At 48.7% G+C, this 24,488-nt stretch overlaps 2 protein-coding genes across 2 annotated transcripts in view; both read right to left on the bottom strand.

Annotated features, from left to right (window-relative positions):
* Positions 1-4,305: 4,305 nt before the first annotated feature.
* Positions 4,306-23,875, bottom strand: LOC116989077 (adenine phosphoribosyltransferase-like). The gene is made up of 5 exons (XM_033046234.1): positions 23,455-23,875; positions 18,037-18,130; positions 9,854-10,000; positions 6,726-6,821; positions 4,306-4,472 (listed from the first exon to the last, which is right to left on the bottom strand). The coding sequence occupies exons 1-5, from the start codon at positions 23,575-23,577 to the stop codon at positions 4,312-4,314; spliced, it is 621 nt and encodes a 206-aa protein (XP_032902125.1). The 5' UTR covers positions 23,578-23,875; the 3' UTR covers positions 4,306-4,311.
* Positions 23,876-24,043: 168 nt separating this feature from the next.
* supt6h (SPT6 homolog, histone chaperone and transcription elongation factor) overlaps positions 24,044-24,488 on the bottom strand; it is a 92,225-nt gene continuing 91,780 nt past the window's right edge. The window contains exon 30 of the mRNA XM_033046402.1: positions 24,044-24,078. Within this exon, the coding sequence (XP_032902293.1) occupies positions 24,044-24,078 (35 nt within the window). The remainder of the gene's footprint in view (positions 24,079-24,488) is intronic.

Here is a 24,488-nt window from a genome sequence, read left to right as displayed (position 1 = left end):
GTCCCTCGTGTGTGTAGGACAGTGTTAATTTGCTGGGATCGCTGATCTGCCCGGACTCGATGGGCCGAAGGGCCTGTTTCCGCGCTGTATCTCTAAACTAAACTAAAAATTAAACAAAATTTACAGTACACATATACATGATAAGGGAATAAAGTAGTGAAAGTATGAAATGATGCTGTAGGAGTAGAGGTTTAAGAGTGTGGAGAGATTGGAATATGTGACTGTAGATCCGCTTCTGTGGCCAGAAGACAAATAGTCGCCTGGGTCGGGCACCATCTTGGAAGCATTTTGTTCTGGAACCAGGAATAAAACCATCGTCGGATGTCTTTTATTGACCCACTCAAACTGTTCTGATTGTCTGTGAGATTATTGGGTTGGAATACGTGCAATGGCCACATTCGGGCACGCACACACAAGATCTCGGTGAAAACCCACGCAGGTCACGGGGAGAACGTACAAACTCCATACAGTCAGCGCCCGTAGTCGGGATCGAACCCGGGTCTCTGGCGCTGTAAGGCAGCAACCCTACCGCTGCGCCACCGTGTTTGACTAATCAATATTAATAAAATAATCAATATAATTTTAATTAGAAAGAGATTATGCCTTGTCTCTGTACAGCGCGCATTTGCGATGATTGAATCTATGTCGCACGTGATCCATACATGCATTGACTTGAGGGAGACAAACTTTATCCATTCCTGTTTTTAGCAAATTAGCCAATCCTTTTCCAAATGGAAATTAAATGCGGGCAGATTTAACTTTTGTTTTGGTTGGAAGGCTCCCTTTGCAAGGTGATCTTCATTGAGTTCAACAGAAGGAATATTGGGCAGATTGTATAAAGGCCCATTGATCCATAACTAGGCTGTTCCAAAAGCCCTGCAAAAGTCAAACTCCACCTAAGTAGTGGTGTCGCTTTGTTTAAGTAAACTGTAGTCTCCTTGAAGACTAGCACAGGCGTTCCCCGACATAGGTTTAGTCCAGTTTAGAGATACAGCGCGGAAACAGGCCCTTCGGCCCACCCGAGATAGGACAGGTTTAGAGGGATATGGGCCAAACGCGGACACGTGCGACTAGTGTACTGCCCGACTTTGACAAAAGGGAGCAACTGACAGAAAGGAGTTTTCTGGTAAATGAGGAAAAGGTGTTTTTCTTTCAGTTCTCTGTGGTGGAATTTCTTACTTCCCTGGTATAAATATTTTCAAATTGTACTCAGAGAAGAACCTATTTTGTTCACCATTGTGTAGAGCAAATCTCAAATACCCTGAAACAAGCAATAACTCAATTTGGACAAAATTGTCAGTTGCTTCCTTTTGTGTAGATGGGACATGTTGGGCCGAAGGGCCTGTGTTCACGCTGTTAGACTCTGACCATCATGCAGAATATATATTGGTGGAGGCAAAGTTAGATCCTCAGTGTGTGTGATTGCTATGGTTGTGTGTCTTTGTCTGTATTTTATGATAATATTTTTTGATTGCTGTGGCTTTGTGCTTCCCAACCTGGTTATTCATTTCACTGTAGAGCCATACGTGTTCTTGTAATAAAGACCATTATGTCACTTTACTATTCGTCACGGCTTGTATATTATTCCTTTATGTCATCATATTTTAATGACTTGAGTCTGAACAAGGGTCTCGAGGCGAAAAGTCACCCCTTCTTTCTCTCCGGAGATGCTGCCTCTCCCGCTGAGTTGCTCCAGCATTTTTTTGTCTAACTCTGAGGAGACTTTGGGAATATTACCAGGAGCTGTGGTGTAGGGAAAGCAATCAAATTGGGCTATAAACGTATGTTTAGTTTAGATTAGAGATACAGCGCGGAAACAGGCCCTTCGGCCGACCGAGTCCGCACCGACCAGCGATCCCCGCTCACTCACACCATCCCACACACACTAGGGACAATTTACACAAACACCAAGCCAATTAACCTACAAACCTGTAGGCCTTTGGAGTGTGGGAGGAAAGCGGAGATCTCGGAGAAAGCCCACGCGGGTCACGGGGAGAACGTTCAAACTCCGTACAGACAGCACCCGTAGTCGGGATCGAACCCGGGTCTCCGGCGCTGCGAGTGTTGTAAGGCAGCAACTCTACCGCTGCGCCACCGTGACTGCCCCGGAGTGAAGGTGATAAAGAGGAAAATTACAGACACAGGATGGCAGCCCAGACACGTCATAGAGTCGTACGTACATCGTGGAGACAGGGCCCCTTGTCCCAACTTGCCCACACCGACCAGCGTGCCCCATCTACACTAGTCCCACTTGCCTGCGTTTGGCTCCTATCCCTCTAAACCTGTCTAATTGCTTCTTAAACTTTGTGATAGACCCTACTTTCTCATTCCATGCACCCACCACCCTCTGTGTGAAAACGTTACCCCTCAGATTACTGTAAAATCTGTCCCCCTTCACCTTAAACCTGTCCTCTGGTTCTCGATTGCCCTACCCTGGGCACGAGACTCTGTGCGTCTACTGTGAGATTTGTTCCTCTTATTATACACCTCTATAAGATCACCCCTCATCCTCCTGCGCTCCAGGGAATAGAGTCCGAACCTGCTCAACCTCAATCAATGACAATGGTGGTGGGAGATATAATAGTAGCATTTCAGAGATTTTTGGTTCGGCATTTGGATATGCAGGGAATGGAGTAATATAGTTTTGTTTAGTTTAGAGATACAGCGCAGAAACAGGCCCTTCGGCCCACCCAGTCTGTGTCGTCCCGCGATCCCCACACATTAACACTATCCTACACACACCAGGGACGATTTTTACATTTACCAAGCCAATTAACCTACAAACCTGCACGTCCTTGGTGTGTGGGAGGAAACCGACGTTTCGGAGGAAGCCCACGCAGGTCACAGGGAGAACGTGCAAACTCCGTACAGGCAGCACCCGTAGCCAGGATCGAACCCGGGTCTCCGGCGCTGTAAAGGGCCTGTCCCACTTTGGCGACTTTTTAGGCGAGTGCAGGAGAGTCTGCGCTTGCCTCATGGTCACCACATGGTGGCCACATGTTCGCTGGTGGTCTCTGGTGAGTCTCATTCATGGTCGCGAGGAGTTCCCGCATTCTGGGAACTACTGGCGGCCTCATTATGGTCGCAGCAAGTTTTTCGACATGTGTGAATTTCAGACAGCGCTCCCCCGCTTTCCCTGGCCCCCGCCTTTGTGATGTGTTAGTGTGTGTGTGTGTGTGTGCGTGTGTGTGTGTGTGTGTGTGTGTGTGTGTGTGTGTGTGCGTGCGTGCGTGTGTGTGTGTGTGTGCGCGCGTGCGTGCGTGCGTGCGTGCGTGTGTGGTGTGCGTGTGTGTGTGTGTGTGTGTGTGTGCGCGCGCGTGCGTGCGTGCGTGCGTGCGTGTGTGTGGTGTGCGTGTGTGTGTGTGTGTGTGTGTGTGCGCGCGTGCGTGCGTGCGTGCGTGCGTGCGTGTGTGTGTGTGTGTGTGTGTTCCGCTCTGACGGTCGCCGTTCCAGTTCGCGGTTTTTCGGGCGAGTGTCGCGAGCTTGAAGGTTGCTGGCAGTCTGCTGAAGAGTCACCTAAGTGGGACAGGCCCTTAAGGCAGCGACTCTACCGCTGAGCCACCGTTCCGCCCACATACGGATTATGGATCTTGGAATCATGCTCAGCACGGACATTGTGGGCCGAATGGCCTGTTCCTGTGCTGTACTATTTGTTCTACGTTCCAATAAAAGATTAACAAAGTCTCTCGTTCTCCAGCACAGCCCAAGAAATAATGGACCTTTTCTCAAATATCTGTTACCTATGCATTAAAAAATTCACTTCCTGAGGATTAAATGCATTAACGCAACTTTTGAGAAACATTTAAACAGTGCGGCACGGTGGCGCAGCAGTAGAGTCGCTGCCTTACAGCGAATGCAGTGCCAGAGACCCGGGTTCGATCCCGATTACGGGCGCTGCCTGTACGGAGTTTGCACGTTCTCCCCGTGACCTGCGTGGGTTTTCTCCGCGTACTTCGGTTTCCTCCCACACTCCAAAGACGTACAGGTTTGTAGGTTGATTGGCTTGGTGTAAATGTAAAAATGGACCCTAGTTTCCACGCTGTATCTCTAAAGGTCACCAACATGTCCCATCTACACTAGACCTGTGTTTGGCCCATGTCCCTCTAAACCCAATCCTATCCAATAGACAATAGGTGCAGGAGTACGTCATTCGGCGCATACCTGCTGGCCCGAAAGGCCGAATGGCCTACTCCCAGGCAGGTGGGAATACAGATGGGACATGTTGGTGGGTGTGGCCAAGTTTGGTTCTATGACCTTTTGTCTCTTGAGTCCAGATCAATAAAAGAGAGACCTTGAGAAGAAAGGGATGGTTCACTTAGGTTTATTGCACTGAGTCCCAAAGGCTTTGAAGCTCTCTAAGTATTTGTTGTTAAACTGTGGCTGCAGGAAGTCGGGGACACAGGTTGAACATTTGTATTTCTCTTTGATCTGCCTTCCTCCCGACGTGTCTTCAATGCAAATCGCAGCGATACCTGTCAAGGGAACAAGAACATCAAAGAGGTGAGGGAGTCTGAAGAATGGTCCCGACCAGAAAAGGTCACCCATCCTTGTTTTCCGCCTGACCCACTGAGTTACACTCAATCAATCAATCAATCCAATCAATCAACCTTTATTGTCATCTAGCAAAGCAACAGCTGTACGGTGCAAAATGAGAAGACGTTTCCCAGGGAATACCGGAGCATCGCACATGAAACTTAAAACATTTCACACATAATAACAATCCAGTCCCTGATGAAACAGTATAAATAGTTAAAAGCAGGTAAAACAGCAACATTAAAATACAGTAAAACCAATTATTAAAATGTCCAGGGCAGCTGATTTGAGTGGCCAGTGCCAGAGTTATTAAAATGTCAGTGCAAAGCCGCAGAATCAGGTGGAGTGAGTGTTTAGCAGCCTCACAGCCTGTGGCAGGAAGCTGTTTAGCAGTCTGGTAGTCCGGGCTTTGATGCTACGGTATCTCTTGCCTGATGGCAGGAGATCCAGATGTGTGTGGAGGGGGTGCATTTTGTCCTTGGCTATTCTCAGAGCTTTTTTCAGACAGCGGCTCACCAGCACTTTGTGTCTATCTTCGGTGTAAACCAGCATCTGCAGTTCCTTTCAGTTAGTTTAGTTTATTGTCACGTGTACCGAGGTACAGTGAAAAGCTTTTGTTGCGTGCTAACTAGTCAGCGGAAAGACAATACATGATTATAATCGGGTCGTCCACAGTGTACAGATACATGAAAAAGGGGATAATGTTCGGTGCAAGGTGAAGTCCAGTAAAGTCCGATCAACTTGGTCCGAGTGTCTCCAATGAGGTATAGAGTAACTCAGCACTGCTCTCTGGTTACGATGGAACTGCAGATGCTGGAAAATCGAAGGTAGACAAAAATGCTGGAGAAACTCAGCGGGTGAGGCAGCATCTCTGGAGCGAAGGAAATAGGTAACGTTTCGGGCAGAAACCCTTCAGGGTTTCGGCCCGAAACGTTGCCTATTTCCTTCGCTCCAGAGATGCTGCCTCACGTTGTCTATTTCCTTCGCTCCATAGATGCTGCCTCACCCGCTGAGTTTCTCCAGCATTTTTTTATCTACCACTGGTCTCTGGTTGTTGGTTGGGTCATTCAGTTGCCTTCATTGGCGAATGCAAGCGGAAGTCCCCATTCCTCTCCATAATATTAGCTTAGTTTAGTTTAGTTTAGTTTAAAGGCACAGCGCGGAAACAGGCCCTTCGGCCCACCGAGTCCGCGCCGACCAACGATCCCCGCACACTAACACTATCCTATACACGCTATTGGCAATTTACAATCCTGCAAACCTTGATACAAGTATCAAGTGGGGTGGAAGATTGCAACATTCACGTGGTCCACCCTGTTTCGACTAATGCAATCAACTCGACGTGCACAAACGGAAGATCAGGAAAGATTGAAAAGACTAGGCTTGTATTCACTGGAGTTTAGAAGGATGAGGGGATATCTTATAGAAACATATAAAACTATAAAAGGAAAATGTTCCCAATGTTGGGCGAGTCCAGAACCAGGGGCCACAGTCCTAGAATAAAGGGGAGGTCATTTAAGACTGAGGTGAGAAAAAACACTTTCACCCAGAGAGTTGTGAATTTATGGAATTCCCCGCCACGGAGGGCAGTGGAGGCCAAGTCACTGGATGGATTTAGGAGAGAGTTAGATAGAGCTCTAGGGGCTAGTGGAGTCAAGGGATATGGGGAGAAGGCAGGCACGGGTTATTGATAGGGGACGATCAGCCATGATCACAATGAATGGCGGTGCTTGCTCGAAGGGCCGAATGGCCTCCTCCTGCACGTATTTTCTATGTTTCTATGTTCTATCAAATAGAACAAGTTGTCCAACAACTTTAGGCTGTGCACGCCACACGAAAGAAAAAGTGTCAAGTGTGGGAGGAAACCGGAGCACCCGGAGAAAACCCACTCAGGTCACGGGGAGAACGTGCAAACTCCGTATAGACAGCACCCGTAGTCAGGATCGAACCCGGGTCTCTGGCGCTGTGAGGCGGCAACTCTACCCGCTGCGCCACCGTGCCGCCTATAATTGATTGCTAGAAGAAGGGTCTCGACCCGAAACGTCACCCATTCCTTCTCTCCGGAGATGCTGCCTGTCCCGCTGAGTTACCTCCAGCATTGTGTATCTATCTATCTTTGGTGTAAACCAGCATCTGCAGTTCCTTCCTCAGCATATAATTGATTGAGGATTAATCCTCTGCTTCCACCCTACCTGCTACTGTTCCACCTTCTTGTTCAATGAGTGTTACTGCCGCCTTCATTGTCCCTCCTGTCTCCACCCATTGATCCACCACCAGGACTCGCAAACCTGAAATAACGATTTACAAAAGCCAAAGAAAGTTAGCTCTCTCTTTCCTTGCACGGAGCTTGTACGTTCTCCCCGTGACCACGTGGGTTTTCTCCGGGCGGTCAGGTCAAGTCAAGTCAAGTTTATTCGTCACATACACATACGAGATGTGCAGTGAAATGAAAAGTGGCAATGCTCGCGGACTTTGTGCAAAAAAGACAAACAAACAAATAACCAAACAAACTACAAACAGAATGCAACAGAATCACATATTATTTTACATATTAAATATTGTGGGCGGAAGGAAAAAGGGGAAAAAAAACCCCCAAAAAACAGCAATTAAAAAAAATTAAAAAAATTAAAAATTAAAAAATAATTTAAAAAGCATTAGAGTGGTTCAGTAAAGTTAGTCCCTGGTGAGATAGGAGTTTACAGTCCTAATGGCGTCTGGGAAGAAACTCCTTCTCAACCTCTCCGTTCTCACCGCATGGCAACGGAGGCGTTTGCCTGACCGTAGCAGCTGGAACAGTCCGTTGCAGGGGTGGAAGGGGTCTCCCATGATCTTGTTGGCTCTGGAGTTGCACCTTGTGATGTATAGCTCCTCCTGATGTATAGTTCCGGTTTCCTCCAACACTCCAAAGACATGCGGGTTTTGTAGGTTAATTGACCCTAGTGTGTAGGGTAGAACTGGTGCACAGGGTGATGACGAGTCAGCACGGACTCGATGGGCAGAAGGGCCTGTTTCCACGCTATATCTCTAAACTAAACTAAGCATGCAAACTGGAGTGAGCTTAGTTGATATTAGTTGGCCAGTGAACTACAGTGTATAAGAGTTAAGAGTGAAGTACATACATACGTTATAGGAGCAGAATTAGGCCATTCGGCCCATCAAGTCTACTCCGCCATTCAATCATGGCTGATCCATCCTTCCCTCCCAACTTCATTCTCCTGCCTTCTCCCCATAACCCCCGACACCCATACTAATCAATATTCCGTCTTAAAAAATATCCACTGATGGCCTCCACAGCCGTTTGTGGCAAAGAATTACACAGATTCACCACCCCCTGACTAAAGAAATGCCTCCTCATCTTCTTTCTAAAGCTCCATCCTTTAATTCTGAGGCTGTGACCTCTGGTCCTAGACTCTCCCACTAGTGGAAACACCCTCTCCGCATCCACTCTAATCGGACCATAAATTATTCCATAATGGTTTCAACTGATCATTTGTTTAAGAAGGAACTGCAGATGCTGGAAAAATCAAAGGTAGATAAAAATGCTGGAGAGAAACTCAGCGGGTGAGGCAGCATCTATGAATCTATGTATCAGCATCTGAAGAAGGCTCTCGACCCGAAACGTCACCTACCAGTCTGAAGAAGGGACTTGACCCGAAACGTCACCTATTCCTTCGCTCCATGGATGCTGCCTCACAGAAGATAGACACAAAAAGCTGGAGTAACTCTGGCAGCGTCTCCGGGGAGAAGGAATGGGTGACGTTTCGCGTCTGAAGAAGGGTCTCGACCCGAAACGTCACCCGTTCCTTCTCGCCAGAGATGCCGCCTGTCCCGCTGAGTTACTCCAGCATTGTGTGTCTATCGGTGATCCCAGGTTGCTGGAGTGTGTGGCTGATCTATCTCTCCCTCTCAACCCCATTCTCCTGCCTTCCCCCCATAACCCCTGACACCCGTACTAATCAAGAATCCATGTATCTCTGCCTTAAAAATATCCACTGACTTGACCTCCACAGCCTTCTGTGGCAAAGAATTCCACAGATTCACCACCCTCTGACTAAAGAAATTCCTCCTCATCTCCTTCCTAAAGGAACGTCCTTTAACTCTGATGCTGTGACCTCTGGTCCTAGACTCTCCCACTAGTGGAAACATCTTGAAAAGACAATTGGACAGATATATAAATAGGAAGGACTAGGGAGGCAAATGCAGGCAAATGGGATGTCCAGCATGCCAACATGGTCAGCATGGATAAGTTGGGCCGAAGGGCCTGTTTCCATGCTGTATAGCTCGATGATTTTTGACTTCACTTTAGACTTCAGATATACAGTGTGGAAACAGGTGTGCTGGCCCACCGAGTCTGCACTGACCAATTTCTATTTTGGACGTACACACTTTTATTTACAGAAGCCAATTAACCTACACCTGGAGAAAACCCACGCAGGTCACAGGGGAGAACGTACAAACTCCATACAGACAGCACCCATAGTCAGGATCGAACCCGGGTCTCTGGCGCTGTGAGGCAACAACTCTTCTGCTGCGCCACCGTGCCACCCTATGCCTCTATGCATACGAGTCAGTGACTTCCACATCCTAAGGTAGACAAAAATGCTGGAGAAACTCAGCGGGTGAGGCAGCATCTATGGAGCGAAGGAATAGGTGACGTTTCGGGTCGAGACCCTTCTTCAGGCTGATGTGGGGGTGGGGGGGCGGGAGGAAGAAAGGAAGAGGCGGAGACAATGGGCTGTGGGAGAGCTGGGAAGGGGAGGGGAAGAGGGAGAAAGCTTGGTGTCAACTACTCTACATCGGTGAGACCAAGCGTAGGCTCGGCGATCGCTTCGCCCAACACCTCTGCTCGGTTCGCACTAACCAACCTGATCTCCCCCTTCAACTCAACTCCCCCTCCCATTCCGAATCCGACCTTTCTGTCCTGGGCCTCCTCCATGGCCAGAGTGAGTCCCACCACAAATTGGAGGAGCAGCACCTCATATTTCGCTTGGGTAGTTTACACCCCAGCGGTATCAACATTGACTTCTCCAATCTCAGGTAGTCCTTGCTTTCTCCCTCCTTCCCCTCCCCTTCCCAGCTCTCCCACTGCCCACTGTCTCTGCCTCTTCCTTTCTCCTCCCCCCCCCACCCCCACATCACAGTCTGAAGAAGGGTCTCGACCCGAAACGTCACCTATTCCTTCGCTCCATAGATGCTGCCTCACCCGCTGAGTTTCTTCAGCGTTTTTGTCTACCTTCAATTTTTGCAGCATCTGCAGTTCTTTCTTACACACTCCACATGGCAAGAATACTTTGAAGTTGCAACTTGACGTTGTACCAACCTGCTCTAACCACATCATCACGCATCTCCAGCACCTTCTGCCGCCCAGTATAGTCAGAGTAGGCCGTGCTCCTGGTGGCCACACAGAGGTGACCTTCCTTCCGCAACGTTAGAAACCCCGTCCTGAGGTGGTGAGCGATGGCCGCACCTGGAACGACGTAATGTATGTCAAAGATAAACCCCCCCCCCAAAAAGATTCTGAAGTAACTCAGCCGCGACAGGCAGCACCATCTCTGGAGAGAAGGAATGGGTGACGTTTCGGGTCGAGACTTCAGACTCAACCAAAATATCACCCATTCCTTCTCTCCGGAAATGCTGCCTGTCCTGCTGAGTTACTCCAGCATTTTGGGTCTATCTTAGATTAGATTAGATTAGATATAATTTATTGCCACACAGCCAGGTTGGTGGAAATTTGGGTTGTCTGCAGCGATACAATAATAAAGAACACACAACCACAATAAAAATGTAACACAAACATCCACCACAGCATTCATCACTGTGGAGGAAGGCACAGAACTTGGCCAGTCCTCCTCCATTTCCCCCTGTGGTCAGGACCAGAGTCCAGAGTCAGTCCAGGATCGGCTCTTCCTCACCGGAGACCGCGGCTTTAAGTTGTTGTAGGCCGCAGGCCGGCGGTCGAGATTTAAAGTCCCAGCCGCAGCCAGAAGCACCGTAGACTGCAGGGCCGGCGGTCGAAGCTCCCCTCCAGGGGTGATGGTAAGTTCATGCCGGACCCGCGGTAGAAGTTGGCCGCGGGCCGGCAGTGATGGCTTCTTCTTCCCCCGGGTCCCCCACGAGGGATCCCGGGCTGTAGACGCCGCACCAGCTGGAGCTCTGCAGACCGCGGCTTCAGGCTGCGGCTTCAGGCTGCCGGCTGCCCCGGGCCAGCGAAACGGAGCGCTCCCCTCCAGCGAGCCCCAGCGAGGGCTCACCCGCTCCACAACGAGAGTCCACGCTGCGCCCGCCGCTGAAGCCCCGGGCGCGTCTCCGGGAAAGGCCGCGCCGATCCTTGATGTTAGGCCACGGGGGAGGCGACCTGAAAAAACTCGCCTCTCCGTGGAGGAGGCGACCGAAGCGGTTTCCCCCTCACCCCCCCACACCACCCCCCACACAAAACACACGAAGGAACATTAAATACAGACTTTAAAACATACTAAAAAAATTTAAAAAGGTTGAAAAACTGACGAGCCGCTGACATGGCTGCTACCAGAGGAGCGCCCCCTACAGAATCTTCAGTGAAAAGCAGCATCTGCAGTTCCTGCCTACAAATAAAATATGTCAAATTTGTCAAAGGCTGGAGAATGGGGTCGTGAGGGGAAAATAGATCAACCATGAATGAATGGTGGAGTAGACTCGATGGGCTGAATGGCCTAATTCTGCTCCTATGCCTTTTGGTCTTATGGTCTAAAGCGAGCTGGGCCTGAGTGTCTGGGTATCAGAGGCTATGGGGAGAAGACGGGAGAATGGGGGTGAGAGGGAAAGATAGATCAGTCATGATTGAATGGCGGAGTAGACTCGATGGGCCGAATGGCCTAATTCTCCTTGTACTACTTATGAACTAATAAGTGGAGGCACGAGAGACTGTGGAATCTTGTCTGAAATTACAGAGTGCTGGAGGAACTCAATAGGTCAGACAGCATCTGTGGAGGGAATGGACATGTGATTTTACCCGTTAGACTTTAGAGATACAGCGCGGAAATAGGCCCTTCGGCCCACTGAGTCTGTGCCGCCCAGCCATCACCCTGTGTACTAGCACTATCCTACACACTGGGGACAGTTTACAATTTGGCCAATCAACCTACAAACCTGCACGTCTTTGGAATTTGTAAGGAAACCAGAGCACCCGGAGAAAACCCACACAGGTCACAGGGAGAACGTGCAAACTCTGTACAGGCAGCAGCCGTAGTTAGACAACAGACAACAGACAATAAGTGCAGAAGTAGGCCATTCGGCCCTTCGAGTCAGCACCACCATTCACTGTGATCATGGCTGATCATCCACAATCAGTACCCCGTTCCTGCCTTCCCCCCATATCCCCTGACTCCGCTATCTTTAAGCGCTCTATCCAACTCTCTCTTGAAAGCCTACAGAGAATTTGCCTCCACCGCCCTCTGAGGCAGAGAATTCCATAGATTCACAACCCTCTGTGTGAAAACGTTTTTCCTCATCTTTGTTCTAAATGGCTTACCCCTTATTATTAAACTGTGTCCCCTGGTTCTGGACTCCCCCAACACCGGGAACATGTTTCCTGCCTCTAGCCTGTCCAAACCCTTAATAATCTTATATGTTTCAATAAGAAAACCTCTCATCCTTCTAAATTCCACAGTATACAAGCCCAGCCGCTCCATTCTGTAGAACCCAGGATCCAACCCAGAGTTGTGGCATTGTGATGGGGCTGTCCCACTTGGCGATTCTTTCGGCGACTGCCGGCGTCATTGACTGACGTATCAGGGTTGCCGAAAGATTTTGAACATTTCAAAATCCAGCGGTGACAAAAAAAACGTTGCGACTCTTGAGGAACCGCGTGTCAATGCGTCATCACGCCGAGTCACGCCGCGACATTTTCAGTGACATGATACGTCAGTCAATTATGCCGGCAGTCGCTGAAAAAACCTCCAAGTGGGTCAAGCCCTTAAGTAGGTATGTTGCAAAGCCTACCTGAAGCGTCGTTGAAAATCTGTCGCTGCGGGTGTGCGCGATTTTGGCGCCGTTTAGAGGGGGGCGGGTTTAAAACGCGATTTTCTCTAGGCTGTTCAAATAGAAGATGTTCAGCCTAGTTAATTATTAACGAAAAATCGCTGGAAGACCCCGTCGCAAAAGCTATTATTAGTTTTAAAGGCCTCGTACAATAGTTATAGTAGTTTAAAAATCAATCTCTAAACCCGCGACCGCCAGCAACCGCAGGGTCTCATAAAGCAAATATCTGAAGTTAGGCTGTATATTTTTACATTAAAAAGGGCTTCTAAAGAACCCTTTATACAAAGTTTAATATTGCGAGTAGCTCATTTTGGGCCCATTATATCCCGCAGTATTTTTCTGGGCATTTGGGGCACAAATCTACCGCAATGTGAACGTTCTAGCGCGTTCACAGGATCCCACTGGAAAGCTGATTTAAATGGGCATTTATTTACAGCAATTGAGCACTAAATTCCTTCCATTTGGTCTATAAATTAATGTAAATGAGATTTAAAAATCATGTTTTATTGTGAATTATTTGTGAATATTATTTGGACATTTAGGCTATTTAAAAATGTTAATCATTTATTAAGAAATGGATAGATGTTTAGATCTAGTAATTGAAGTCTGAAATTAGCTCCAATTAGGTAACTAACTAATTATATGCTTTAATTTCAGGTCATCCAAGTAAGATTATTTTATATTTGTTTCAGAATGCTTCAATCTATGATAACTGAAAATTTCATTCAGTTCTCTTAATTTTCAAGAAAGTTATGGGCTTTTGACTGTTCACGATCACAGCTTTTTTGTTATGTCCATAGAAAATCAATAGGGAACAAGATGCTCATTTCCGAGTATGAAAATGGCCATAACTTTTTAAATACTTGAGATATGAAAGTGAATTAGGTGTCAAATTAAACTTATTTTTATGCTTTATCTGATGGGATAAATTACAGACTTGATTTTTAAAATCTCAAAATTTTGTAACATTGCTACCTTAAGGCAGCAACTCTGCTGCCACAAATTGTTAAACTCGCATCTTCTGTCGTCACTCTTCCTCAGAGAAAAGGAATGGGTGACGTTTCGGATCGAGTCCCTCCTTCCGACCCTGTTCCTTTTCTCCAGGGACGCTGCCTGACCCGCTGAGTCCCTCCAGCGTTTCGTGTCTACCATCGGTTTAAGCGGGCATCTGCAGTTCCATCCTGCACAAGTGCACAGTCTTGGCCTCGTGCCCGTCCTCCAAATGGAAGATCAGTTGTTGCACTTAATGCATTAATTAACGTCTCCCGCCTGTCAGTGCCTTGGCAACATTTGCTTTCTTCACCACGACAGCTTGTGTTTGTACACCACCTTTCATATGGTAAAACATCCCAAGGCATTTCACAGGAACATTATCAAGCAACGTTTGACAAAGAGCCACAGTTAAGGCATTTCATTTCTGAGGAACCAAAACCTTGCCTCAAACAGTCTATATTCTGTGACCATGCCTCCTTCCCCCTTCTCCATACATCTCCCGTCTCCGAATGTCACAGTGCTCTTCTGTACTGAAGAAAGACTCAAAATGCTGGAGTAACTCAGCGGGACAGGCAGCATCTCTGGAGAGAAGGAACGGGTGATGTTTCAGGTTGAGCCCTGTCTTCAGACTTACCAGTAACTAGAGAGCTGCCCTGAGCTACTATCTACCTCACTGGAGACTATCTTTGATCAGACTTTACTGGACTTTACCTTGCATTAAACGTTATTCACCTTAGTCTTTGATCATGTATCTGTACACTGTGGACGGCTCGATTGTAATCATGTATTGTCTTTCCACTGACTGGTCAGCGCGCAACAAAAGCTTTTCACTGTACCTCGGTACACGTGACAATAAACTAAACTCAACTATTCGAAACATTATTCACTTTATTTCCTTTATCACCTTGGTACACACGGGCAGGGTGGCGCAGCGGTAGAGGCGCTGCCTTACAGCGCCGGAGACCCGGGTTCAATCCTGACTACGGGCGCTGTCTGTACTGAGTTTGTACGTTCTCCCCGTGACCTGCGTGGGTTTTCTCCCACACTCCACAGACGTACAGGTTTGTAGGTTAATTGGCTTGGTATTATTGTAAATTGTCCCCAGTGTGTGTGGGATAGCGCTAGTGTGCGGGGATCGCTGGTCGATCACTAATCTAAACTAATCACTTCGCCCAACACCATCGCTCAGTTCGCATTAACCAACCTGATCTCCCGGTGGCTCAGCACTTCAACTCCCCCTCCCATTCCGAATCCGACATTTCTGTCCTGGGCCTCCTCCATGGCCAGAATGAGTCCCACCGCAAATTGGAGGAGCAGCACCTCATATTTCGCTTGGGCAGTTTACACCCCAGCGGTATCAACATTGACTTCTCCAATTTCAGGTAGTCCTTGCTTTCTCCCTCCTTCCCTCCCCTTCCCAGCTCTCCCACAGCCCACTGTCTCCGCCTCTTCCTTTCTTTTTCCCACCTCCCCCACCCCCACATCAGTCTGAAGAAGGGTCTCGACCCGAAACGTCGCCAATTCCTTCGCTCCATAGATGCTGCCTCACCCGCTGAGTTTCTCCAGCATTTTTGTCTACCTTAAACTAAACTAAAGGTGACAATAAACTAAACTAAAAAACTAAAAACTAAAATGTATCCTTTGTCTCCAGAGATGCTGCCTGACCCGCTGAGTTACTCGAGTGTCATGTGCCTATCTTTCGTATCAACCAGCATCTGCAGTTCTTTGTTTCTACATTCTGTTTCAAGGCGAGCCCGCATTAACATCTCTCCAAAGTTCATGAAACACCTGGGCCCCCGAGCTCTAACCTGGCTGACCCAACTCTACACTAGGGCCATACAGACTAACTCCATCCCAAAGATATGGCGGACAGCAAAAGTCATTGCTATACCAAAACCTGGCAAAGACGAAAAACTACCAGCAAACTACCGCCCAATCTCTCTACTCTGCGTCCCACTCAAAATCTTAGAACGCCTTATACTACAACGTATATCTCCAGGAGTAGAAGAGATTCTCAGTGTGGATCAGGCAGGTTTCAGCAAGGACCGCAGCACAGGAGAACAAGTTCTGGCCCTAACCACCTGCATTGAAAACGGCTTTGAGAACAAACTGAAGACCGGGGCAGTGTTCCTTGATCTCACCGCAGCCTATGACACTGTGTGGCACAAAGGCCTCCACCTAAAACTCACCAAAGCACTCCCTGCCTGGGCATCAGAAACCATCAAATCTCTGGTCTCCAACCGCAGGTTCAGAGTTCACCTTGGTCAGAACAAGAGTGCATGGAGAACGCAGAAGAACGGGCTCCCGCAAGGGTCAGTTTTAGCCCCAACCTTGTTCAACCTTTACACAAATGACCTACCCACCACCAAATCCCGCAAATTCATCTATGCAAATGACATCTGTTTGGCCTTCCAAGCACCAGATTTTGGTACATTGGAACAGGTGCTCAATGAAGACCTTGCTAAACTGGACGAGTACTGCAAAACCTGGCGCCTAAAACCAAGCCCAGCAAAAACGGTCTCCAGTGTGTTCCACCTCCATAATGCAGAAGCCACAAGAGAACCAAACATCTATCTGAGCGGGACCAAACTGAAGTATGCCCCCACTCCAACCTACCTCGGAGTGACCCTTGACAGGACCCTATCCTTCAAGGAACATCTCAAAAGAACAGCAGCTAAGGTGAAGTCCAGAAACAATCTCCTCAGTAAGCTTGCTGGCTCAAAGTGGGGGGCAGCAGCCCCCAGACTGCGCATTTCAGCACTAGCCCTTGCATTTTCTTCAGCCGAAAATTGTGCCCCTGTTTGGTCCAGGTCATCCCACACACACCATGTGGATACCCAATTGAACTCAACAATGAGGATCATCACAGGTACAATCCGCTCAACACCACTCCCCTGGCTCCCTGTCCTATCCAACATAGCCCCTCCACACATCCGGCGAGTAGTCCTCACTCAAAGGATGCTCCAAAAGACCAAAAACCCCCCTCACCTGCCAATTCACATGGACATCTTCAACCCACCCACTGCTCGACTTCCATCTAGACCACCAATTTGGAAGAACCCACCACCAGCTGATTTCACCATCCAATCAGCTTGGAAAAAGGAATGGGAGTCCAAGGACGTCCCAAATAAACATCTGGTGTCAGACCCCACCCTACCGGTCCCTGGCACCAATCTCCCAAGGAAGCAGTGGATGACGCTCAATAGATTTAGGACTGGACATGGCCCCTGCTTGGCCAGCCTTCACAAACAGCCCAACCCCACGGTGTGCTTGTGGAGAGCAGCAAACAATGCGACACATCATTGAAGCATGCCCTCAACAAAGACTCAAAGGAGGACTTGTCACCCTTCATACAGCAGATCAAGAGGCAACTGCTTGGCTAAAGGACTTTGCATTCGCTAAATAAATTAACGCTTTGTTGCTGCTTGCTGTGTCTCACTCTCACAGCGTGAGTTTGTGTGGCCAAGATCAAAGATCTTAGAGCAGAGCTCTGCTCTAAGATCTTTGGCCAAGATATCAATGTTGACTGAGTTCACCTTTGAAACTGTGCGGGGGAGAAAATAACAGCGTTAGGATGTTTATCATGGGGTGGAACAGTGCTTTCGTCCAGTAATTGCATGCTGATCAACAACTCCCTGGGGAGACAAAAATGCTGGAGGAACTCAGCGGGTGAGGCAGCATCTATGTCTCAACCCGAAACGTCGCCTATTCCTTCTCTCCGCAGATGCTGCCTCACCCGCTGAGTTCCTCCAGCATTTTTGTCCACCTTCGATTTTTCCAGCATCTGCAGTTCTTCCTTAAACAATAACTCCCTTGGGAGTTCTTTACTGTTCACAGCCACAGAACACTTGTGAATGGGAGCTGAGAGTCATAAATCACCATGGCAAGTGGGCCAGTGTGGAGGCTGCTAGCTTTATCTTGACATTGTGCTGAGTTTAACTAACGTGGAGATGTTATAAGCGACAGAGACCATCCCATCCACGGTGGCGCAGCGGTAGAATTGCTGCCTCACAGAGACCCGGGTTCGAGGTACAGTGAAAAGCTTCTGTGTTGCATGCTATCCAGTCAGCGGATATCAAACCATGGGCTAATAGGCTTGGTGTATTTGTAAATTGTCCCCAGTGTGTGTAGGATGATGTTAAGGGCCTGTCCCACTTGGCAATTTTTTTCAGCGACTGCCGGCATCATTGACTGACGTATCAGGTCACCGAAAAATACGTGGCGTTATGAAGTGTCGACGCGCGGTGTTTTTTCAAGAGTCGCAAACATTTTTTTGTCGCCGCTGGATTTTGAAATGTTCAAAATCTTTTGGCGACGCTGATATGACGCCGGCAGTCGCCGAAAAAAATCGGCAAGTGGGACAGGCCCTTTAGTGTATCGGGATCGCTGGTCGGCGGGGACCCGATGGGCCGAAGGGCCTGTTTCCGTGCGGGATCTCAAAAATAACTGAACAAATAACAAAAGATTGCGACGATCGCTCGGTCAGTGACGTACCTAGTACGAAACCCATTGCATCTATCCCGGCTACGAGGTCTATGGTGTCATTTTGGAATGGACGGATCAAGTCTTCGACGCAGTCCTGAAGTGCCTGAAAAAGGAACGAAAGAGGAATATTGAATAAGCATCCAGGCCATGAAGCTAATATCACATTGATACGGGCGTTCCCAATGTGGCCAAGTCTTGAACGTTCCTCTCTTGAAAGTTCTCTGGATACTTTCAAGAGAGAGCTAGATAGGGCTCTTAAAGATAGCGGAGTCAGGGGATATGGGGAGAAGGCAGGAACGGGGTACTGGTTGTGGATGATCAGCTATGATCACATTGAATGACGGTGCTGGCTCGAAGGTCCGAATGGCCTACTCCTGCACCTATTGTCTATTGTCTATTGTCCTGTATCTTTGAGACCAAACGTAGACTCGGCGACCATAGAAACATAGAAAAAAAGTGCAGGAGTAGGCCATTCTGCCCTTCGAACCATTGAATACGATCATAGCTGATCATCCAGAATCAGTACCCACGTTCCTGCTTTCTCCCCATATCCCTTGATTCCGTTTCTCTGAATACTTACTCTCGGTCCGCCAAGACCTACACGATCTCCCGTAGAAGTTGCTAACCATTGTAACTCCCCGTCCCATTCCCACACAGACCTTTCTGTCCTGGGCCTCCTCCACTGCCAGAGTGAGGCCTCACGTGAACTGGAGGAACAGCACCTCATATTTCACTTGGGAAACTTACAGCCCAGCGGTATGAACATTGAGGCATGGAGTGATACAGTGTGGAAACAAGCTCTTCAGCCCATCTTGCCCACACAGGCCAACATGTCCCAGCTACACTAATCCCACCTGCCTGCATTTGGCCCATATCCCTCCAAACCTGCCCTATCCATGTACCTGTCTAACTTTCTTAAACGATGGGACAGTCCCTGCCTCAACTACCTCCTCCTGCAGCTCATTCCATACACCCACCACCCTTTGTGTGAAAAGGTTACCCCTCAGATTCCTATTAAATCTGACCCCCTTCACCTTAAGTCCTCCGGTTCTCGATTCCCCTACTCTGGGCAAGAGACTCTGTGCGTCTACCCGATCTATTCCTGTCATGATTTTACCCACTCCTTTCAGACTGAGAAAGGCTCCTAATTGACGTCTATTGCAAACCTTCTGACTCCCACACTTATCTTGACTAGACCTCTTCCACAACCGGAAAGGCAGAAGGATCCCGATCCGAAACGTCGCCTATTCCTTCTCTCCAGAGATGTCGGCTGACCGGCTGAGTTTGTGTCCAGCAAATTTGTGTCTATCAAAATTGATATTGATCTTTTTGCTGGATTACTAAAATGGTTTGAACTCCCTCCCCAGCGACACGGTACGTGGATGGGAATAAGCACAACGTGCTGGAGTAACTCAGCGGGTTAGGCAGCAGCATCACTGGAGAACAATTTTGGTCGCCCAATTATAGGACGGATGTCAACAAAATAGAGAGAGTACAGAGGAGATTTACTAGAATGTTGCCTGGGTTTCAACAACTAAGTTACAGAGAAAGGTTGAATAAGTTAGGTCTTTATTCTCTGGAGCGCAGAAGGTTAAGGGGGGGACTTGATAGAGGTCTTTAAAATGATGAGAGGGATAGACAGAGTTGACGTGATCAAGCTTTTCCCTTTGAGAATAGGGAAGATTCAAACAAGAGGACATGACTTCAGAATTAAGGGACAGAAGTTTAGGGGTAACATGAGGGGGAACTTCTTTACTCAGAGAGTGGTGGTTGTGTGGAATGAGCTTCCAGTGGAAGTGGTGGCGGCAGGTTCGTTGGTATCATTTAAAAATAAATTGGATAGGCATATGGATGAGAAGGGAATGGAGGGTTATGGTATGAGTGCAGGCAGGTGGGACTAAGGGAAAAAAGTTGTTCGGCGCGGACTTGTAGGGCCGAGATGGCCTGTTTCCGTGCTGTAATTGTTATATGGTTATATGGTTATATAACATGGACAGGTGATGTTTCTTCAGACTCCTTGTGTTTAGCTCAAGATTCCAACGTCTGCTGTTCCTTGTATCTCCACAAGGGAGAGTATGTTGGCTGTCTCTTCAAGCCTGTTCCACCATTCAATGTTCAAGAAGGAACTGCAGATGCTGGAAAATCGAAGGTAGACAAAAGTGCTGGAGGAACTCAGCGGGTGCGGTAGCATCTGTGGAGCGAAGGAAATAGGCAACGTTTCGGGCCAAAACCCTTGGAAATAGGCAACGTTTCGGGGGTTTCGGCCCGAAACGTTGCCTATTTCCTTCGCTCCATAGATGCTGCCGCACCCGCTGAGTTTCTCCAGCATTTCTGTCTACCCACCATTCAATCATATTTAGTTTAGTTTAAGGTACACAAAATTGCTGGGGAAACTCAGCGGGTGCAGCAGCATCTATGGAGCGAAGGAAATGGGCGACGTTACAGCAGGGAAAAAGGCCCTTCGGCCCACCGAGTCCGTGCCGCCGAACACTAACACTATCCTACACAGACTTGGGATAGTTTACAATTTTTACTGAAGCCCATGAACCTACAAACATGTGCATCTTTGGAGTGCGGGAGGAAACCGGAGCGCCCGGGGAAAACCCACGCAGGTCACGGGGAGAACGTACAAACTCCCTACAGACAGCACCCGTGGTCGGGTTTGAACCCTGGTCTCTGGCGTTGCACGGCAGCAACTCTACCGCTGCCCTATCATGGGAGAATGGGAATGGGGTGAATGCTGATGGGTGCATCCTCTTCAATACCCATCACCATAGCACCTGCAGAAGAAGAACTGTGCAAACTTTGGAGAGGAAAAGCGTTTTCTTCTGCTAAAACCATGGAAGAAGGGACTGTGAGGATAAAGATGAACCACGCTCCCCAAATGTTGATTAGATACCGCAACCTAACATACATGAATGTCGATGATTAGAACATAGAACATAGGACAGCACAAGAACAGGCCCTTCGGCCCACAATGTCTGTGCCGAACATGGTGCACAGACCAACTCTTATCTAACTCAGTAGAAACAAGAAAACTGCAGATCCTGGTTTATACAAAAGATAGACACAAAGTGCTGGAGAAATGTTTAAGAAGGAACTGCAGATGCTGGAAAAATCGAAGGTAGACAGAAATGCTGGAGAAACTCAGCGGGTGAGGCAGCATCTATGGAGCGAAGGAATAGATGACGTTTCGGGTCGAGACCCTTCTTCAGACTGATGTGGGGGTGGGGGGGGCGGGAAGAAGAAAGGAAGAGGCGGAGACAGTGGGCTGTGGGAGAGCTGGGAAGGGGAGGGGAAGGAGGGAGAAAGCAAGGGACTACCTGAAATTGGAGAAGTCAATGCTCATACCACTGGGGTGTAAACTGCCCAAGCGAAATATGAGGTGCTGCTCCTCCAATTTGCGCTGGGCCTCACTCTGACAATGGAGGAGGCCCAGGACAGAAAGGTCACACAACACGAAGTGCTGGAGTAACTCTGCAGGTCAGGCAGCATCTCTGGAGAAGTTCAAGTTCAAGTGAGTTTATTGTCATGTGTCCCTGTATAGGACAATGAAATTCTTGCTTTGCTTCAGCACACAGAAAATAGTAGGCATTTACTACAAAACAGATCAGTGTGTCCATATACTATAATATAAATATATACACACATGAATAAATAAACTGATAAAGTGCAAATGACAGATAATTGGTTATTAATAATCAGAGTTTTGTCCGAGCCAGGTTTAATAGCCTGATGGCTGAGGGGAAGTAGCTATTCCTGAACCTGGTTGTTGCAGTCTTCAGGCTCCTGTACCTTCTACCTGAAGGTAGCAGGGAGATGAGTGTGTGGCCAGGATGGTGTGGCTCTTTGATGATACTGCCAGCCTTTTTGAGGCAGCGACTGCGATAAATCCCCTCGATGGAAGGAAGGTCAGAGCCGATGATGGACTGGGCAGTGTTTACTACTTTTTGTAGTCTTTTCCTCTCCAGGGCGCTCAAGTTGCCGAACCAAGCCACGATGCAACCGGTCAGCATGCTCTCTACTGTGCACCTGTAGAAGTTAGAGAGAGTCTTCCTTGACAAACCGACTCTCCGTAATCTTCTCAGGAAGTAGAGGCGCTGATGAGCTTTCTTGATAATTGCAGTAGTGTTCTCGGACCAGGAAAGATCATCAGAGATGTGCATGCCCAGGAATTTGAAGCATGGGTAGCGTTTCGGGTCAGGATCCTTCTTCAGACTGAAAGTTGGGGCTGGGAGTGGGGGGGGAGGGGGGGGGGGGGGGGGGGGGGGGTGGAGGCGAGAAAAGACCAGAATCAATCAAAGCCGGCCACAAATGACCTCAGGCAGCGTGATGCCCTGGTAGGTCCATTGTTGGCTGGGGACGGTGTGATCTCAAGGGGGATACCAAGTAGAGAACAGTGGAACTAGGGTGGAGGAAGACAAGGGGGGGGGAGGGGTGGAGAAGGGAGTGTGTGGTTAGAAATTACTTGAAACGAGCGGATTCAACGTTCATAGCGCTGGGTTTAGTTTAGTTTAGAGATACTGCGCGGAAACAGGCCCTTTCGGCCCAGCGGGTCCGCGCCGACCAGCGACCCCCGCACACTAATACTATCCTATACCTACATTTACACCATGCCAATTAACCTACAAACCTGCGCGTCTTTGGAATGTGGGAGGAAACCGAAGATCTCAGAGAAAACCCACGCAGGTCACGGGGAGAACGGAGAAACTCCGTACAGACAGCGCCCGTAGTCGGGATCGAACCCGGGTCTCCGGCGCTGCAAATGCTGTAAGGCAGCGACTCTACCGCTGTTCCACCGTGACAATCTACCCAAGTTCCTCCCCCTTTTCCTCCATCCCAGTCATTTAACTAATTGGTCGGCACGGTGGGCCGAAGGGCCTGTTTCCATGCTGTGTCTCTAAACTACACTGAAGGTGCTGGCGTAACTCAGTGGGTCAGGCAGCATCTCTGGAGAACATGAATAGGTGACGTTTCGGGTCAGGACCCTTCTTGACCCTTGACTCTTGAACACTGTGGTACACTGGCCACATAATGCCGTATCTACAGTATAACGCTGAGTTCTGTTCTTACAGATAAACGCTAAAAGCTGGAGTAACTCAGCGGGACAGACAGCATCTCGGGAGAGAAGGAGTGGGTGACATTTCGGGTCGAGACCCTTTTTACAGATTGTGTATCATCGATGGAACCGACCTGTACATTTTACATTTTCCTTGATCCTCGTCCCCTCGTTTTCACACCTCACCCTTCCATATCTCTTTGTCCCCCTCGTCCCTGACTCTCAAGTCTGAAGAAGGGTCTCGACCCGAAACGTCACCCGTTCCTTCTCTCCAGAGATGCCGCCCTGTCCCGCTGAGTTACTCCAGCATTTCGTGCCTTTCTTCGGTGTAAACCAGCGTCTGCAGTTCCTTCCGCCGGGGGGCCTACCTGTTGGTTACAATAGAGCCTGGATGGATCGAGCCAGGCGTAGGGTGGGCCCTTTATATTGGGGGCCATGAGAGCCAAGTACCATCCTTTACCACGCTCCTGTGGGGTGGTCAATCCATCCATGCTGGAGAAGGAAGCAAAGAGCAATCAATGTGTGGAGTTTGCACGTTCTCCCAGGGACCGCGTGGGTTTCCTCCAGGTGTTCCACTTTCCTCCCACATCCCAAAGACGTGCGGGTTTGTCGGTTAATCGGCCCTCTGGTAAAATTACCCCTTTTGGTTTGCTCGTTGTCCCGTGTACCGAGGTACAGTGAAAAGCTTTCTTTGTTGCCTGCTATAGTGAAAAACTATACATGATTACAGGATAAAGGGAATAACGTTTAGGGCAAGATAAAATCCAGTGAGGCCCAATTCAAGATAGTCCTAGGGTCTACGAGTGGGAACCCGGGTCTCTGCCGCTGTAAGGCAGCGACTCTACAGCTGTGCCACCATGACCCTTCTACTCTCCTTCCTCCCCCTCTCTGCTACTTAAAACACACTTAAGGGCCTGTCCCACTTACGCGACTTTTTCAGCAACTTGCCGGCACTCGTCATAGTCGCAGCAGGTGGCCGACACGTTGAAAATCTAGTGGCGACCAGAAAAAGGGACGACTCTTTGGGCGATTACTCACGACCATACAGGTGTCACCCCGCGACAGGGCTCTTAAAGATAGCGGAGTCAGGGGATATGGGGGAGAAGGCAGGAACGGGGTACTGATTGGGGATGATCAGTCATGAACACATTGAATGGCGGTGCTGGCTCGCAGGGCCGAATGGACGACTCCTGCACCTGTTGTCTATTGTCTATTGAAACCGGAGCAACCGGAGTAATGCCACGTGGTCACGGGGAGAACGTACAAACTCCGTACAGACGGCACCCGTAGTCTGGATCGAATTTGGGTCTCTGCCGCTGTGAGGCACCAACTCTACCGCTGCGCCACCGTGCCACTCTAAAAGCTATCTTGCTTTTGAGACTTCCAACTGTTAAACGCATGA

The sequence above is a fragment of the Amblyraja radiata genome, chromosome 28 (assembly GCF_010909765.2).
Source record: "Amblyraja radiata isolate CabotCenter1 chromosome 28, sAmbRad1.1.pri, whole genome shotgun sequence".
In the NCBI taxonomy this organism is placed as follows: Eukaryota; Metazoa; Chordata; class Chondrichthyes; order Rajiformes; family Rajidae; genus Amblyraja; species Amblyraja radiata.
The sequence above is the reverse complement of the archived record's forward strand: the minus strand, read 5'-3'. Positions and strand labels throughout refer to the sequence as shown.

Excerpts from the sequence above, each read along its gene's own strand:
- LOC116989077 (XM_033046234.1), bottom strand. The coding sequence starts at position 23,577 with ATGGATGGATTGACCACCCCACAGGAGCGTGGTAAAGGATGGTACTTG. Across the intron at positions 6,822-9,853 it reads TGATGATGTGGTTAGAGCAG|GTTTGCGAGTCCTGGTGGTG; the intron begins GTTGGTACAACG and ends TCGTTATTTCAG. Across the intron at positions 4,473-6,725 it reads AGAAGGTGGAACAGTAGCAG|GTATCGCTGCGATTTGCATT; the intron begins GTAGGGTGGAAG and ends TTCCCTTGACAG.